Source organism: Eschrichtius robustus, chromosome 9, assembly GCF_028021215.1.
Source record: "Eschrichtius robustus isolate mEscRob2 chromosome 9, mEscRob2.pri, whole genome shotgun sequence".
In the NCBI taxonomy this organism is placed as follows: Eukaryota; Metazoa; Chordata; class Mammalia; order Artiodactyla; family Eschrichtiidae; genus Eschrichtius; species Eschrichtius robustus.
Window position 1 is genome coordinate 8,904,659 of NC_090832.1, and position 17,122 is coordinate 8,921,780.

A 17,122-nucleotide genomic window follows, 5' to 3' on the forward strand; every position below is an offset into this window, starting at 1 on the left:
CCCACGGTTCCCTCCTGTCAGGGCCGAGGGGGCAGGCCCGTGAGTGGACCCCCGCCCCGATCCAGCGTGGGCTGTCACTACCTATTAGCTGGGATTAGGAGGGACACCTTTCAGTCTGGCGATTTCTGTTCCTCGCCTGCTTATCAAAAGTTGACCAGCCTTGGTGGCAGCCTGCCTTGACCCGAGTAAGGGATCCTGGGGGGAGAAGGCGGCAAGGGCCCCTCGAGTGCAGGGGAGACCACATCTGGCAGGGAAAATCAGGAAAGCCTTCATGGAGGAGGTGGGATTTAAGGACCGTCTTGGGCAGACCTTAAGACTGCAGAAAGCATTCCAAGCGGATATTCCCAAGTGGAGTTCTGAAGACGGGCTCAGGTTCTGAGAAGAGGAAGCGCAGGGCACCGGAGGGTGAGTGTGCGGGCTCACAGACCCCACAGAGAAAAGAGACAGGAGGCCCCGGGCTTAACCCTGTAGAAACCAGAGATGCTTCTCAGGAGGGCCATCGTGAATCAGAGCCTCCCTGGCTTGGGAGAGGAAAACAGAGGTAAAATGGCACCGGGGACCCTCGTAAAGAGGGTAAAGAGACCCTCGTAAAGACTCAGCCTCCCTGCCAGGCTTTCACTGGTGGGACTGCACATCCTGCTGCCATTTCTTAGGAGGTGGCAGAGCCCACGTTTTCTGCCCCTTCCCGATCTCACATCTTGGATCTTGGCACAGAAATGCACAAAGCAGCCGCCCCAAGAAACGCTACCCTTTCTCCCCAGCCTCTCCCTCTCACCTGCGTGGCCACCAGCCAGCTCTGCTCTCCCAGCCTATCCGACACGGAACCCCTGCCCCTGCCTTCCTGAGGGCACTGGGTCCAGTCATTCTCACCTGTTACTGTTTGGGGAACACTGCTTGGTTGGGAGTGAAGATAACAATACACGAGAGCCTGCAGTCTGAGGCGGGTCCCACCAGCAGGGCAGCCTGCTGGCCCCAGGTGTAGACTTTGGCCCAAGAAGGTCAATACCTCCTCCGCTGGCAGTAAGTGACCCTGAATTCTGGGAAGCGTGTGGACCCACCAGGCCGGATCCACGCTGATGTTTGGGCCACACTGAGGGTGGGACTATTCGGGACCTTGAACAAACCTGAGCAGGTAAGAGTCCCTCAGCCCAACCCCCGCCGGCCCCACACCCCCGGGGCCCCGGCCGTGAGCCTCTGCTCCCCGGAAGCTCCTACTGCAGAGTCACAGGCTGGCAGGTGTGCACTGGGTCCTGGGTCCCAGGCTCCCCAGGTGGGTTTTCTCTCCTTGGATCCCCTTTGAAAAGTGGGTTTGGTTCTCGCGTGGGATGGTGGTAGGGGCTGCCCAGTCCCAAAGCAGACATCACCTTGGCCTGGAGCGGATACCAGTGGGCAGACTGGGTCGTGCGGTCCTCGAAGTCCCACGTGGCCAGAGGGATGACCACTTCTCCAAGAAACACCCTCCGGGCGAGCGTGCCCAGGTGCCACACAGACACCCGCAGCTGCCGGGTGGCCAGCTCGGTAGGCTCCACCTGGTACTGCGGAGGGGGAACAGACAGTCAACCTGGGCACCTGAGCCGCAGCTCCCAGGCCCACAGCTCCCAGACTGACCACAGCATCCGGGCCACAGCACCCAGGACCACGGCTCTGGGCCACAGCACCCAGGCCACAGCTCCCAGACTGACAGCACTCAGGCCACAGCACCCAGGCCCACGGCCCCAGGCCACAGCAAGCAGGCCGCAGCTCCCAGACTGATAGCACTCAGGCCACAGCACCCAGGACCATGGCCCTGGGCCACGGCAAGCAGGCCACAGCTCCCAGACTGATAGCAATCAGGCCACAGCACCCAGGCCACAGCTCCCAGACTGATAGCACTCAGGCCACAGCACCCAGGACCACGGCCCCAGGCCACAGCAAGCAGGCCACAGCTCCCAGACTGACAGCACCCAGGCCATGGCACCTAGGCCCACGGCCCTGGGCCATGGCAAGCAGGCCACAGCTCCCAGATGATTTTTAGTCTGTTCCCCTCAATTCCATGGCCCATTTCCAACTCTGCCCCTTGTTCCATACTCTAAACTCTAAATTCATCTAGTTATTTCCTTCATGGCTGCATGCCCCACCAGTCCAGTCCAGGCCAACAGTGCACCGTGCTGTGTCTGCTCCCTCTCAGAACGAGCTACTCTGGGGAGGGAAGCTGACCGTCCCCGCAGGTCTGCCCTCCTTGGGGCAGCTGCATCGCCTCCACCCGCTCTGCACGCTGGGCAGCCCTCCTCCACTCCCTTGCAAACACAGGCCTGCTTCTCTTTGGGTCCTGACTCCTTCCTTTGGTTGACTGAGTCTGCGTTTGAAAATTAGACCTAGGGGCTTCCCTGGTGGTGCAGTGGTTAAGAACCCTCCTGCCAATGCAGGGGACACGGGTTTGAGCCCTGGTCCAGGAAGATCCCACATGCCACAGAGCAACTAAGCCCGTGCACCACAACTACTGAGCTTGCGCTCTAGAGCCCGCAAGCCACAACTACTGAGCCTGCGTGCCACAACTACTGAAGCCCACGCGCCTAGAGCCCGTGCTCCACAACAAGAGAAGCCACCGCCATGAGAAGCCCATGCACTGCAATGAAGAGTAGGCCCCGCTCGCTGCAACTAGAGAAAGCCCACACACAGCAACAAAGACCCAATACAGCCAAAAATAATAAAATTAATTTTAAAAAATTTATAAATAACATAAAAAATTAAAAATTTAAAAATAACATAACATAAAATAATATAACATAAAGGAAAATAAGACCTATTTTCCATTGCCTGTTAGGTCCACAAGGCCGTGCCAGCAGACCCTGGATTGCTAGCTTCCACGGGGTACCAAGTGTAACCGATGCCAGAGAACAAGGATAAGGCAACAGCCAACGACACCCAGATCTGGTGTCTTGTTTCATCCCTCCCAGGCCCCCCACTGAGTGGCCTTCAAGGGGAGTGCCAGCACCCCTTGGAGTGCAGAAAGCCTCCCCAAGGAGTGTTCTACTTAGAAAACTTGGAGGATCAGTTTCTAGATCCTCAACTTTCACGTGCACTTTTCTCAAAACTGGTGAAGATAGTTCTCACACCTGGAATCTTACTCCTGTGCCCTGCCCCAGGGGTGCAACCTCAGGGGGAATTTGAAATACTGGTTTCTGCCAAACTGTTAATGATTGCTCAGCTTCTTCACCTTCCCACCTTTTCCATCTTATACATATCTCTATGAAGGCTAAGCCTGGGTCTGTGTTCTACATTTAGAATGAAGACACTGATTCTTTTCAATGCATCTGGAAAGTTTTTCAGGATAACCAAAATATTCACAATATACTAGATAAAACCAATGGATAAAAAATTGTAGGTGATTTCTTTGAGATTCTGGGTGCATTTTAAATAAGGTAGTTAAAACTTTAAAAATCAAAGTATATAATGAAGTATTTAAAATATAGTCAATCCTCATCTTTGTCTCGTTTCATAAAATAGGAAATATTTGTCTGCCTCTGTTTAGTACGAAATACCTTAAACCTGTGATGAGTAATTTTACATATCAGCTTACACCTTTGAGGGGGTACAGAGCTTTTCAAAATTCTGTTAGCAGGTACATGAGCAAAACCACATGAAGACTAGTGTCCAGTAATTCGCTACCAGAGTGTCCCAGACGAGCAGCCCCTTAGGCCCTGCCCACACTTGCTGAGTCACAATCTGCTTTAACAAAAATCCCTTGGGGAGTCCTTATGAACATATATTTTGTGAAGGACTGCAAATCCATCATGGGTCACAGCTGTACTTTCAAGTACTCTCTAAGCCTCAGTCTCCCTACAGCTAAATGAGGATTCCAACACCTGGCTCAGAGGGCATATAAAGTACTTGGCCACGGCAGGCGCATGGAAAACAATGGCTATTTTCATGTCTCGAACGGGACTCTTGTGCCAGCTACCCAGATGGCCCCTGGTTGGGAGTTCACAAATGCTATTTGCCAAGGAAGGCAAACAAAAGTCCTCCCCCTTCTCAGGCTTGACACATGGGATCCCCGGGCTACCCAGCCTTGAGTGGGTACATCTCTGTGCATCTGGACTATTCTTCCACCTCTAACACCTACCTGCCATCTGCACTCACCAGACATCACCTCCAATTTTCCATCCTGAATCCCAGCAGGAGGCACTCCCTCCCTGATCTCTGCCCTAAACCACAAGTCACATTTCTTAGCACCAAAGAAAATGAAAACCCAAACAATTCCTCTAGACTTTTTTTTTTCATAAAATGACTTTTTTTCATAAAATAAGAAGAAATCTAGGTATACCAGGTATTATCTTCATAAAAGTACTTCTTCATCATAATAACTCAGCAGTTTCATTTACAGGGTCCCTTGCTCGAGGATACCTCTCTGATAGTCATAAAAATTCAACAGGACAAACCAATTTTAGAAATTGAGAGGCAGGTAGTTTCTTTTTTACCATTTTCTCGCAAATCATTAATCAAAGGCCATTCTCAAGTCCAGCAGACTCTGCACTTTTTCTGTACAAAGGCTGATATTTACTTTCTACCACTTGCCACTGATTGACAGAGCCCTGCAGAAATGTCTAAGTGTCTGCACTTACATTTAACTGACTCAAGAGTTTAGAAGGACCATCCGCTGGACTCTGGCCCCAGGGGCCCATCCCGCGATGGGGAGACTCAGCACATGAATATTTGTCCAGCAAGTACCTTCAAGGTCTCCTGAAAGGTCGGCTCCACCGTGTTCTTTTGGACTCCAGTCTTGCGTTTTCCCTGGGAGGATCTGTCAGGCAGCAGATAGGTCTTTACATACCTAGTGGCCAAACACAGACAGGACAGGGTGAAAAGCTCAGCGTCGGGGGCGGACAAAGGGTTCACGAGGAGAATCACACGTCAGCGTTTTCTTTACCCTGCTTCCCGCTGCATTTGGGGTTGACAGAAAGGGCTTAGCGGCCGCCACTGACGGTGAACAACGACACTGCTGGGTGCACAGCCCCTGGCTTACACAGTCCCTGGCTGTAAGCCTCGGGAATGTTCCTGGGGGTGTGAAGCTCCCCTGCTTTCCTCACGCCCTACTCCTGGAATCTGGGTCGCTCACCACACTCCATCACCTGTCACTGGGTGACGGCCAGGGAACCAGAGGCTCCCAGGGCTCTGTGGGTGGCAGGTTTCTAACCCACCTGGACGCCGAGGCTGTACGCCAGCTTGTCCTCCCTCCACGTACCTCTTCTCCCCAACCCGCAAGAAAAAAAGTTGAAATGGAAAGCGTATGCCTCACACTTTGGTTTTCCCTGTGTGGCCTCAGACACTGCGTCCTGCCTGCTGAGGACCGGTGTTCCCGAGCCCTCTCCCTGGGTCTGGAGGCCACGCCAGCAGAGGAAGCCTGACCAAGGCCAGCCCCGCACCGCCCCCTGCCCACTCCATGAAGCTCCGTCCCAGGCCGATCCCTCCACTCAGGTCCCAAGACTGCCCTCCTGGCTCTTCCAGCAGCTTTACTGATGCAGTGACACCACTTGCCCAGGTCCTGTACCTACAGGCTAGAAACAGGCTCAACTTTCTCAAAACAATGACGAGCAGGAACCCTCCCTCGACCTGGGTTCCCCCTGGAGCCCCAGTCTCAGGCCTCTTCCCCGCTTTCAGCAAACTTCTTAGAAAAGTACTCAAGGCTCATTGTCACCAATACCTCACTGTTCGTTGACTCTGAAACTGTTGAGCATTACGAGACCTCACACATGTAAAACAGGAGATATAAAATATACCTGCATAGCTTAAAGCATTACAATAAAATACACACCCATGTATCTAGTCGTTAAGTCCTCTATTTCCTTTCTTATCCTCTGTCTGGATGCCCTATCCGTTACTGAGAGTGGAGTATTGACATTTCCAACTATTATTGTAGAACTATTTCTCCCTCCAATTCCGTCAGTTTTTGCTTCTTGTATCTTGATGGTCTGTTATTAGGTACACAGACATTTGTAATTGTTGTATCATCTTGCTGTACTGAACCTATTATTAATACAGAATGTCCTTTATCTTTTGTAAGTTTTTTTGACTTAAAGCCTATTTTGCCTGATATTGGTACAGCCACCTTGCTCACTCTTGGTTACCATCTGCATGGAATATCTTCCATTTGTGTCTTTGGATCTCAAGTGAGTCTCTTGTAGATGGCATATAGTTGGATCTCATGTTTTTATCCATTCTGCCAATTTCTGTCTTTTGACTGGAGAGTCAAATTCATTTGTATTTAAATTAACTACCGATAAGAAGTACTTACTTCTGTCATTTGCTGTTTCTTTTGCCTTATAGCTTTTCTGTCCCTCACTTTCTGCCTTACTGTATTCTTTTGTGTTTAGTTGATTTTCTGTGGTGAAATATTTAAATTCCTTTCTCATTTGTTTTGTTTTGGTTTGGTTTTTGTTCTATAGCTATTTTCCCTGTGGTTACCAAGGGGATTACATTTAATATTCTAAAGTTATAAACTCTAATTTGAATTTACACCATCTTAGCCTCAGTAACATCTTAGCCTCAGAACTCTACTCCTTCTCAGCTCCATCCTCACCTCTTTCCACTACTGATGTCACAAAAATACATCTGTATATATGTGTGACCAAAAACACAAAGGAAGAATTCTTTTAAATGCATTAGTCTCTTAAATTATGTCGAAAACAAAGTGTGGAGTTACAAACCAAAATGACAATAAGAGACCAATAATCTTTTAAAATGTCCTAAGTCATATTAAAAAAAAGTGGAATTACTTACCACTGTTACAATAATACTTGCTTTTATAATTGCTAGTGTATTTGCCTTTATTGAGATCTTTATTTTTTCACGTCTTAAGTTACCGTCTAGTGTCATTTCATACACTCTGTCACCTTTTGTTTAGCTGAGGATGTTGTAATTTCTCCCTCACTTTTGAAGAACAGTTGTGCTGTGTTTTTTTGTTTGTTTGTTTTTCCTTTCAGCACCTTGAATATATTGACTCACTGCCTTCTGGCCTCTAAAGTTTCTGATGGGAAATCTGCTGATAATCTTATTGAGGATCCCTAGTACATGACGATTCACTTTCTTGCTGCTTTCGAGATTCTTTGTCTTTGTCTTTCAAATGTTGGTTTATAATGTGTCTCAGTGTGGGTGTCTTTGAGTTCATCATACTTGGAGTTCAAAGAGCTTCTTTGATGTTTATATTCATGTCTTTCACCAAATTGGGGTAGTTTTCAGCCATTATTTCTTCGAGTATTGTCTCTGCCCCTTGCTGTCTGTCTTCTCCTTCTGGGACATATGTTGCGTATGTTGGTCCACTTAATGGTGTCCAGAAGGTCCTTTAGGTTGTTTGCTTTTCTTTAATCTTTTTTCTTTCTGTTCCTCAGACTCAGTAATTTCCATCATCCTATCTTCAAGTTCACCTATTCTTTCTTCTTTTTTTAAATTTATTTATTTTATTTATTTATTTTTGGCTGCGTTGGTCTTCGTTGCTGTGCGTGGGCTCTTCTCTAGTTGCGGTGAGCGGGGGCTACTCTTCGTTGTGGTGCGAGGGCTTCTCATTGTGGTGGCTTCTCTTGTTGTGGAGCACGGGCTCTAGGTGCATGGGCTTCAGTAGTTGTGGTTCGCGGGCTCTAGAGCGCAGGCTCAGTAGTTGTGGCACAGGGGCTTAGTTGCTCCGTGGCATGTGGGATCTTCCCAGACCAGGGCTTGAACCCATGTCCCCTGCATTGGCAGGTGGATTCTTAACCACTGTGCCACCAGGGAAGCCCACCTATTCTTTCTTTTACCTGCTCATACCTACCTTTGAATCCCTCCAGTAAATATTTTGTTGTTGCTTAAGGTTTTCTATCTCTTTATTTATATTTCTGTTTTGTTCATACATCATTTTCTTGACTTTCTCCACATCTTTCATTAGTTCTTTGAGCATCCTTAAAACAGTTGTTTTAAAATCTTTGTCTAGTAAACCTACCATCAGATCTCTTTCAGGGACAGTTTCTGTTGATTTATTTTTTCCCTTTGAATGAGCCATACTTTCCTGTTTCTTTATATGCCTTGTGATTTTTTTGTTGAACACTGGACATGTGTCTAATAATATGTTAACTCTGGAAATCAGATTCTCCCCCTTCCCCAGGGTTTGCTGTTTTTTGTTATTGGTTTTTTTAATTGGGTTTTTCATAAATTTATTGATGCAGACTGTCTCCGTGCCAAGGATCAGCCTGAAGTGTAAAATTAAGATATTCTCAGATCTTTTCTGAATCTGAACCTTTCCCTGGGCATGTGCGGTCACTTTTTAATTTTCCTTGTATATACAGTTACTCTTCAATGTCCTGGTCTTTAGTATCCGGTTCCCAAGAAGGGGAAAAAGAGAAAAATGAAGAAGGGAGACAAATAAGGGCACTGGCCCTTTAAATACTTTGTAAATCACTTCAGCCCAAGGAGGAGGGGATTGCAACAATGGGGGGAGGTGAAACAACAACGGCTGCCTGTCTTTTATTTTTGGTACCTCTGTGATCAGAGCCAGCAATCAGAGAACAGGTCCCTGATATTTGGAGGACAGGATCCTTTGCCCACTCTGGCTCCTACAAGCTGTGTTCAAGCTGCGTTCAAGCTGCTCTAGGAACATATGCACAGCTGCCCGCCAAGGGGTTGGGCATAGGGTGGATGGGTAGCTAATACTGCGCTAAGAGCTGGAATTGACTGACATTAATCTCAATTTACCATCCAAGACTCTCCCTGGAAGTCAAAAGCCTTCAAAAGACTCCAGAATTCCAAAACAGTTCCATCAGACAGATTCTGCCAGTGCAGTTGTCTACAGGGGGAGATGGATTCCTGAGGCCTCCTACTCTGCCATCTTTCAGAATCCTCTCTTGACCATGTGTTTCCTTTACAAAATATTGAGTTTTGTTCTAGCAGGCATTTCACTTACTGGAAACTCAGTTTGATCCTATCAAGGATTGATTTTGCTTAGTTAGGGTGGGTTAGAGAAGCCCTACTACTAAGCTTTTCTTTTCTGGGGTCCACTCAATGCCCCACTCCACTTTGGCTGGTCAGAACGCCAATCTTGGGACTTCCCTGGTGGCACAGCGGTTAAGAATCCACCTGCCAATGCAGGGGACATGGGTTCGATCCCTGGTCTGGGAAGATCCCACATGCCGCAGAGCAACTAAGCCAGTGCACCACAACTACTGAGCCTGCGCTCTAGAGCCCGCGAGCCACAACTGCTGAGCCCATGCACCACAATTACTGAGCCCACACGCTACGAGTACTGAAGCCCGTGTGCCTAGAGCCCATAGTCCACAACAAGAGAAGCCACTGCAGTGAGAAGCCCATACACCACAACAAAGAGTAGCCCCCGCTTGCCCCAACTAGAGAAAGCCCACACACAGCAACAAAGACCCAAGACAGCCAAAAATAAAATTAAATTTAAAAAAAACCCAAAAAACACCAATCTTTCCCAGCACTGTGCAACTCCCAGATTTTTCATTCAGCTTACCACCCTCCAGTAGCTATCCTCTGACAGACCTCATGAAATCTTGTCCTGTATCTGAACAGCTTAGTATTTGGCCAAAGCCTCAAGGGATCCCTATGTGGATTTTAGGTCTACTTCTCTATGCACTTCCCACCTCACCCGCTTAAGAATAATATTTGTTGAATGTTTATTATGCTCTCAACACTGTTCTGAAGACTTAATACAGGCTAGTTCAGGGAAACACAACAATCCTTTGAAGTAGGTGATAATATAACCTCCACGTTACAGTGAGGACACCGAGATATGGAGAGGTTGAATAACTTACCAGAGGTCAAACCCTGTAGAGAATTATGGGAGAGACCCAACATGCTTGGAAGGTCAAGGACGGAATAAATAGAGCTGATGGGATTGGAAATGAGTCTGAAGAATGGACAGGATTGTGATTTCCACTTACGGGAGTAGCACAGGGGAAGAGTCTCAGAACAAACATGAGAAAAGCCTCATATTTGGTAAAAGTCAGGGGATCGTTTTGGAACAGCGACTATTCCAACTTCCCCAGAGCAGAAGGTACAGAGAGGGGAATGAAAGAAGTTAAGACTAGAAATATAGGAGGAAGCTGTTACGGAGAACCATACGCAACACAGCGATGCACCTAACTTGTCTGGCACTGAGGAGCTCCTGAAGATTGCAGAGCAGAGGAGAGTGTGATTGGACCAACAATCCATCCTTTCGCCTAGCTGGTCCTGAAAAGAGTGTGCTAAAAATGTTCCATGGTGGGGGAAAAAAAAAAAGGACAAAATGTGGTCCGTACCTTAAACCATGCACAGAAAATCAGTTCCAGCTCTAATATGAAAGGATCTAAGTGAGAAAAAACTCTAACAGAAGAAAACAGAGAAGAATGTATTTATAACCTTCAGGTGGAATTCTCCTACAGACTCAAACAGCAGACATTTTAAAGGAAAAGGAGGATAAATTGGACATTATCAAATTCTTTACAAGGAAAGTCATCATAAACAATGTCAGAAAACAAGTAAAGCTAAGAGAAGACATGTGCAATATGTAGAACCAATGGAGAATTGTCTTGAAAGTGGATTTTTAAAAAGCCAAACTCCTGTAAATAAATTTTTAAATGACAAACAATTCGATAGAAAATTGGACAAAAGATATGAAATGGGGAGTTCATAGAAGGGGAGTGTACCTTAAGTGATTAATGCATATATATAAAGTTGCTCATCTTTGTTATTAATCAGTGAGATGCACGTTAAAATAATGAGACATCATTTCATATCTACCAACTGGAAAAAAATTAATCTCTTTATGGATTGTGTGAGACAGGATTTTAATTTTATGTTTCCTACATGGTAAATCAAATTTCCCAGCACCATTTATTGAAGTTTATCTTTTTTGCATTGATTATTAATAGCCTCTTGATCATTTAAGTCCCCGTATATGCTAAGATCTGTATCTGGACTTTTGATTCTGCTCTATTGACCTCCTTGTCTATCCTTGCATCCATAACACATTGTTTGAATTACTAAGCTTTATGATAATTCTTAACATGTCTTTTTATTTTTATTTATTTATTTATTTATTTACAATCACCTTGGTTATTCTTGGACTTTCACTTTTCCATATGAACTTTAGAATCAATATGTCTATTACCACATGCCAAAACTTAGACAAAGAAACTTACGGATTGCACTTTTTCTTCTTTTCCTCCCCATAGGCAAGGTTCTTACAGGCCTTGATGCATACTTCTAAAGAATGAGTTCTGAAGCAGTAGCGAATGGCAAATTCTATCTCTCCAGTGACGTTAGCCTTGTCAAAATTGCCCATCTCTGTACAAGTGCTGTTAATGCTAATTAAACTTCCCTGAAATCAAGAATGACAGATATAATGTTACTTCACAGTTAATCAATTTTTTTGCAGTTCTGGTTTCAAGATAGCAAATAAATCAGAATTTATACAGAGCATGCGTCCTGACTCATGGTAAGTTAATAACACACCAGCCAGCTTGTACTCCGCAAAATAAGTTGCCACATACTCTGTCTTAAGGAGACGAGGAGTCCTCAGAAGGGCCTGTCTTGCCCAGATACGGTGTTTGCCTAGCAGTACGGGTTACACAGTCTCATTCTTGAACACAAACCACTTGGGAAGCAGCGGACTGTCTCCCGTGCAGTTCTGCAAAGATAAATCTCCAAGGGTGGATAGTAACACCCAGGGCAGGAAGCGCCCGGTGGAGAGCAGCGCGGTGCGGGGGCCGAGTGGCCGGGATCAGAGGGAGCTGGGCTCCAAGTCCAAGAGGGAAATTAACGCCATTCTCGCTGGGCCACGGTGAGGCGTACACGGACGACAGTACGTACAATACGCAAAGACGACAATAAACTGTGTTTAAATTGTTATGTGTCCCCAGAATGACCAACAAAACCACCATCATAAGTTAGGGCACTCTAAGCTGAGGTGACGTGGAGAAGTAGCACAAGTGACAGGACGAACCGCCTTATCACTGTTAAATTTGCTTAAGTATTTGCCACCCTTTGCACGCCACCAATCTCAGTGACGACTCTATAGACAGAGGGAACCCGACGTGATTTCCACTCTTCCCAACTGGTTCCTCAACACCGTAAAACATCCTGGAAACAAACTAAGAAGAAAGCCCGAGTCTCTCTCACTAGAGAGGGATCAAAACAAAACCAACAACTTAGAGGGCCCCGAACCTGAACTAGCTCATGCCAGGAACCCAACCACTTGCACCACAGCCAGTCACTGGCCCTGAAAAATGTTCTCCACCAACACCCATGCAACTGCTGGGATGGGAAGCAGATTTTAAATTTCACACACCCGGAAAGGCGTGGAGTGGTGAGACCGCACGAAAAGAGTGCAGACAGGTGATGGGGAGGGAAGCTTGGCAAGAGGGGTGAGCTGCTTAAGAAAAGCTGAAGGTAGGTGTTAAAAGTTCTGATAATTAACCTGCACTCATCACGGGACTCCACCCCGGGCTACGTCAGGCTAAACTGTACTACACCAACTCTTCTGCCAGGAATTGCACGACAAGCAGTTTGAAGGCACTGTAGAGCTACCAGGACAGCCAGGGTGCCAGGGTCCACGACACTAAAGAAGAGCACAGTCAGGTGAGCCTGACGTCCTGGCTGTGTTTCCCTCTGAGGCATCTGAACGAGGCAGGTGAGCAGCACAGACGGAAAGGCTGTGAGGCCCCGGAGCTGGGCGGCACGGTGACCGACCCCAGTGCTGGGGGCTGGGAAGGAGCAGAGAACTTGAGAACAGGGAGAGGCACGAAGGTGAGAGTGATGCTCGAGGCTGCTTTTCCCCTCAAGTTCTGTGCTCAGTTGGAAGCCCATGCTGAGAGGCTGAGCAGCTTAAAAACACCTTCGGAAGTTTCATCTTACTAGAGAGAAGAAACTGGAGTTCAGGCCCACCACAGAGGAGGGGCCTGGTAAACGTCCAGACCCTCAGCTGGGACCCCTCAAAGGCTTTCCTCCTGGGAGTCCGAGTCCCCTGGAAGTGGACCAGTCCTCCCAGAGGCTGAAACCCAGCTCTGAATGAGCTCAGTACCGGATGGGCAAAGACTCCTGGCCTCCACCCTGGCGGTGCGCTGGAACAAAAGCAAGTCTCCCTGAAGGACGATCACATCCATGTCTCCCATGCGGCTGGAACTCGAGGACAGCAGGGACCCTGCACGTTTCTGCCCTCTATCAAATCTCCAGCGCCAGCTCAGTGCCTGGCTCATGGTAAATCCTCAACAAACATTTATGAAATGAATAAAGAAAGCGCAGGAAGTATTTTCATTTAAAAAGTTGTCTCTGTAAATATTATGTCATGATGTGCTGTGCTCCTTGTCCTGAAGGAGCAGACTTGAGGTAAGAAGACTCGGGTGATAGTCCTGACCCTGGATGACTTTAGTTACATCCCTTAACTGCAGATTCCAGAGGGAAAATATTTTAAAATAAAACTACATGGGGACTTCCCTGGTGGTCCAGTGGTTAAGACTCCGCACTGCCAATGCAGGGGACCCGGGTTAGATCCCTGGTCTGGGAACTAAGTCCCACATGCCATGTGGCTCAGCCTAAAGATTTTTAAAAAAAACCAAAAACAAAAAAAGCAAAAAAATCTATATGTAGGCACATCATAATAAAATTGCTGAGAATCCAGGACAAAGAGAGAAATCTTAAAAGCAAAGGCAAAAAAGCTATGTTACCTTCCATGGAAGAAACAATAAGGGCAGGAGAGGGTGGGGTGCAAGCATTGCTGGGGAGACCGGCATCTTCTGTTTGGGTGGGGAAGGAGAGTCATGTGGGTGCAGACTCGAAGAGGTTAATTTCGGTATCAGGAGGATTAGGGAATTCCAGGTTCACTCTTTTTCTTTTTTTTTTTTTTTTAAGAAGTGGGAAGGGAGGTTTATTTGTTAAGAATGAGGAAGAAGATGTTAAAAAAAAAATTTTACAAGAGATAGTCCACCAAAAAAAAAAAAAGAATGAGGAAGAAAAGTGGGGAGAAGTTTTGAAAAGAGGTTTAAAAAGACTGAAGACAGTGTGAAATGATTGTTGTGAGAGCAGGCAGCTGAGTCGCCCAGAGGAACACATCAGGATGGCTGGCACTGTGTGTGCATTTGGAGCTGGTGACACAACAGGGCAGACCTAATCCCATGCACTCACACTGGGCATTAGGTCTGCCCTACTGTGTGCACAGCTGTTCAGGTGCAGGTACAGAGAAGATGCACAGCTGGCTCATCTAGCTTGGTGTCCAGAATTAGAAAGCATCCAGGAAGCACTAAAAGTACTCATCCTTCATTTTATAAGATAAGCAGAGGTCAAGACAGGTTGAGAACACAATCATAGTAGGGGATATTAACACCCCACTTTCACCAATGGACAGATCATCCAAAATGAAAATAAATAAGGAAACACAAGCTTTAAATGACACATTAAACAAGATGGACTTAACTGATATTCATAGGACATTCCATCCAAAAACAACAGAATACACTTTCTTCTCAAGTGCTCACAGAACATTCTCCAGGATAGATCATATCTTGGGTCACAAATCAAGCCTTTGTAAATTTAAGAAAATTGAAATTGTATCAAGTATCTTTTCCAACCACAAAGCTATGAGACTAGATATCAATTACAGGAAAAAATTTGTAAAAAATACAAATACATGGAGGCTAAACAATACACAACTTAATAACCAAGAGATCACTGAAGAAATCAAAGAGGAAATCAAAAAAATACCTAGAAACAAATGACAATGAAAACACGATGACCCAAAACCTATGGGATGCAGCAAAAGCAGTTCTAAGAGGGAAGTTTATAGCAATACAACGCTACCTCAAGAAACAAGAAACACCTCAAATAAACAACCTAACCTTACACACCTAAACCAATTAGAGAAAGAAGAACAAAAAAAAAACCCAAAGTTAGCAGAAGGAAAGAAATCATAAAAATCAGATCAGAAATAAATGAAAAAGAAATGAAGGAAACAATAGCAAAGATCAAAAAACTAAAAGCTGGTTCTTTGAGAAGATAAACAAAATTGATAAACTATTAGCCAGACTCATCAAGAGGGAGAAGACTCAAATCAACAGAATTAGAAATGAAAAAGGAGAAGTAGCAACTGACACTGCAGACATACAAAGGATCATGAGAGATTACTACAAGCAACTATATGCCAATAAAATGGACAACCTGGAAGAAATGGACACATTCTTTGAAAAGCACAACCTTCCGAGACTGAACCAGGAAGAAATAGAAAATATGAACAGACCAATCACAAGCACTGAAATTGAGACTGTGATTAAAAATCTTCCAACAAACAAAAGCCCAGGGCCAGATGGCTTCACAGGCGAATTCTATCCAACATTTAGAGAAGAGCTAACACTTATCCTTCTCAAACTCTTCCAAAATATAGCAGAGGGAGGAACACTCCCAAACTCATTCTACGAGGCCACCATCACCCTGATACCAAAACCACACAAAGATGTCACAAAGAAAGAAAACTACAGGCCAATATCACTGATGAACATAGATGCAAAAATCCTCAACAAAATACTAGCAAACTGAATTAAACAGCACGTTAAAAGGACCATACACCCTGATCAAGTGGGGTTTATCCCAGGAATGCAAGGATTCTTCAATATACACAAATCAATCAATGTGATACACCATATTAACAAACTGAAGGAGAAAAACCATATGATCATCTCAATAGATGCAGAAAAAGCTTTTGACAAAATTCAACACCCATTCATGATAAAAACCCTCCAGAAAGTAGGCACAGAGAGAACTTACCTCAACGTAATAAAGGCCATATATGATAAAACCCACAGCCAACATCGTTCTCAATGGTGAAAAAGTGAAACCATTTCCACTAAGATCAGGAACAAGACAAGGTTGTCCACTCTCACCACTATTATTCAACATAGTTTTGGAGGTTTTAGCCACAGCAATCAGAGAAGAAAAAGAAATAAAAGGAATCCAAATTGGAAAAGAAGAAGTAAAGCTGTCACTGTTTGCAGATGACATGATACTATACATAGAAAATCCTAAAGATGCTAACAGAAAACTACTAGAGCTAATCAATGAATTTGGTAAAGTAGCAGGATACAAAATTAGTGCACAGAAATCTCTTGCATTCCTATACACTAATGATGCAAGATCTGAAAGAGAAATTAAGGAAACACTCCCATTTACCACTGTAACAAAAAGAATAAAATACCTAGGAGTAAACCTACCTAAGGAAACAAAAGACCTGTATGCAGAAAACTATAAGACACTGATGAAAGAAATTAAAGATGATACAAACAGATGGAGAGATATACAATGTTCTTAGATTGGCAGAATCAACATTGTAAAAATGACTATACTACCCAAAGCAAGCTACAGATTCAATGCAATCCCTATCAAACTACCAATGGCATTTTTCACAGAACTAAAACAAAATGTTTCACAGTATGTATGGAAACACAAAAGACTCCAAATAGCCAAAGCAACTCTGAGAAAGAAAAACGGAGCTGGAGGAATCAGGCTCCTGGACTTCAGACTACACTACAAAGCTACAGTAATCAAGACAGTATGGTATTGGCACAAAACCAGAAATATAGATCAACGGAACAGGATAGAAAGCCCATAGATAAACCCACACACATATGGTCACCTTATTTTTGATAAAGGAGGCAAGAATATACAATGGAGAAAAGACAGCCTCTTCAATAAGTGGTGCTGGGAAAACTGGACAGCTATGTGTAAAAGAATGAAATTAGAACACTCCCTAACACCATACACAAAACTAAACTCAAAATGGATTAAAGACCTAAATGTAAGGCCAGACGCTATAAAACTCTTGAGAGGAAAACATAGGCAGAACACTCTATGACGTAAATCACAGCAAGATCCTTTTTGACCCACCTCCTAGAGAAATGGAAATAAAAACAAAAATAAACAAATGGGACCTAATGAAACTTAAAAGCTTTTGCACAGCATGGAAACCAAAAACAAGACGAAAAGACAGCCCTCAGAATGGGAGAAAATATTGGCAAATGAAGCAACTGACAAAGGCCTAATCTCCAAAATATACAAGCAGCTCATGCAGCTCAATATCAAAAAAACAAACAACCCAATCCAAAAATGGGCAGAAGACCTAAATAGACATTTCTCCAAA

The 17,122-nt window shown here is 45.1% G+C and overlaps 1 protein-coding gene and 1 non-coding gene across 3 annotated transcripts in view; one reads left to right on the forward strand and one right to left on the reverse strand.

The window, feature by feature from the left end:
• SYTL3 (synaptotagmin like 3) overlaps positions 1–17,122 on the reverse strand; it is a 95,582-nt gene that overhangs the window by 22,255 nt on the left and 56,205 nt on the right. For both annotated transcript variants that reach the window (XM_068551706.1, XM_068551707.1), the window contains exons 9-11: positions 11,142–11,320; positions 4,708–4,810; positions 1,365–1,535 (exon numbers count right to left, since the gene is read on the reverse strand). In XM_068551706.1, coding sequence (XP_068407807.1) covers positions 1,365–1,535; positions 4,708–4,810; positions 11,142–11,320 — 453 coding nt within the window. The remainder of the gene's footprint in view (positions 1–1,364; positions 1,536–4,707; positions 4,811–11,141; positions 11,321–17,122) is intronic.
• TRNAG-GCC (transfer RNA glycine (anticodon GCC)) lies at positions 13,432–13,504 on the forward strand. Its single transcript has one exon. It is a non-coding gene; the product is annotated as a tRNA-Gly (tRNA).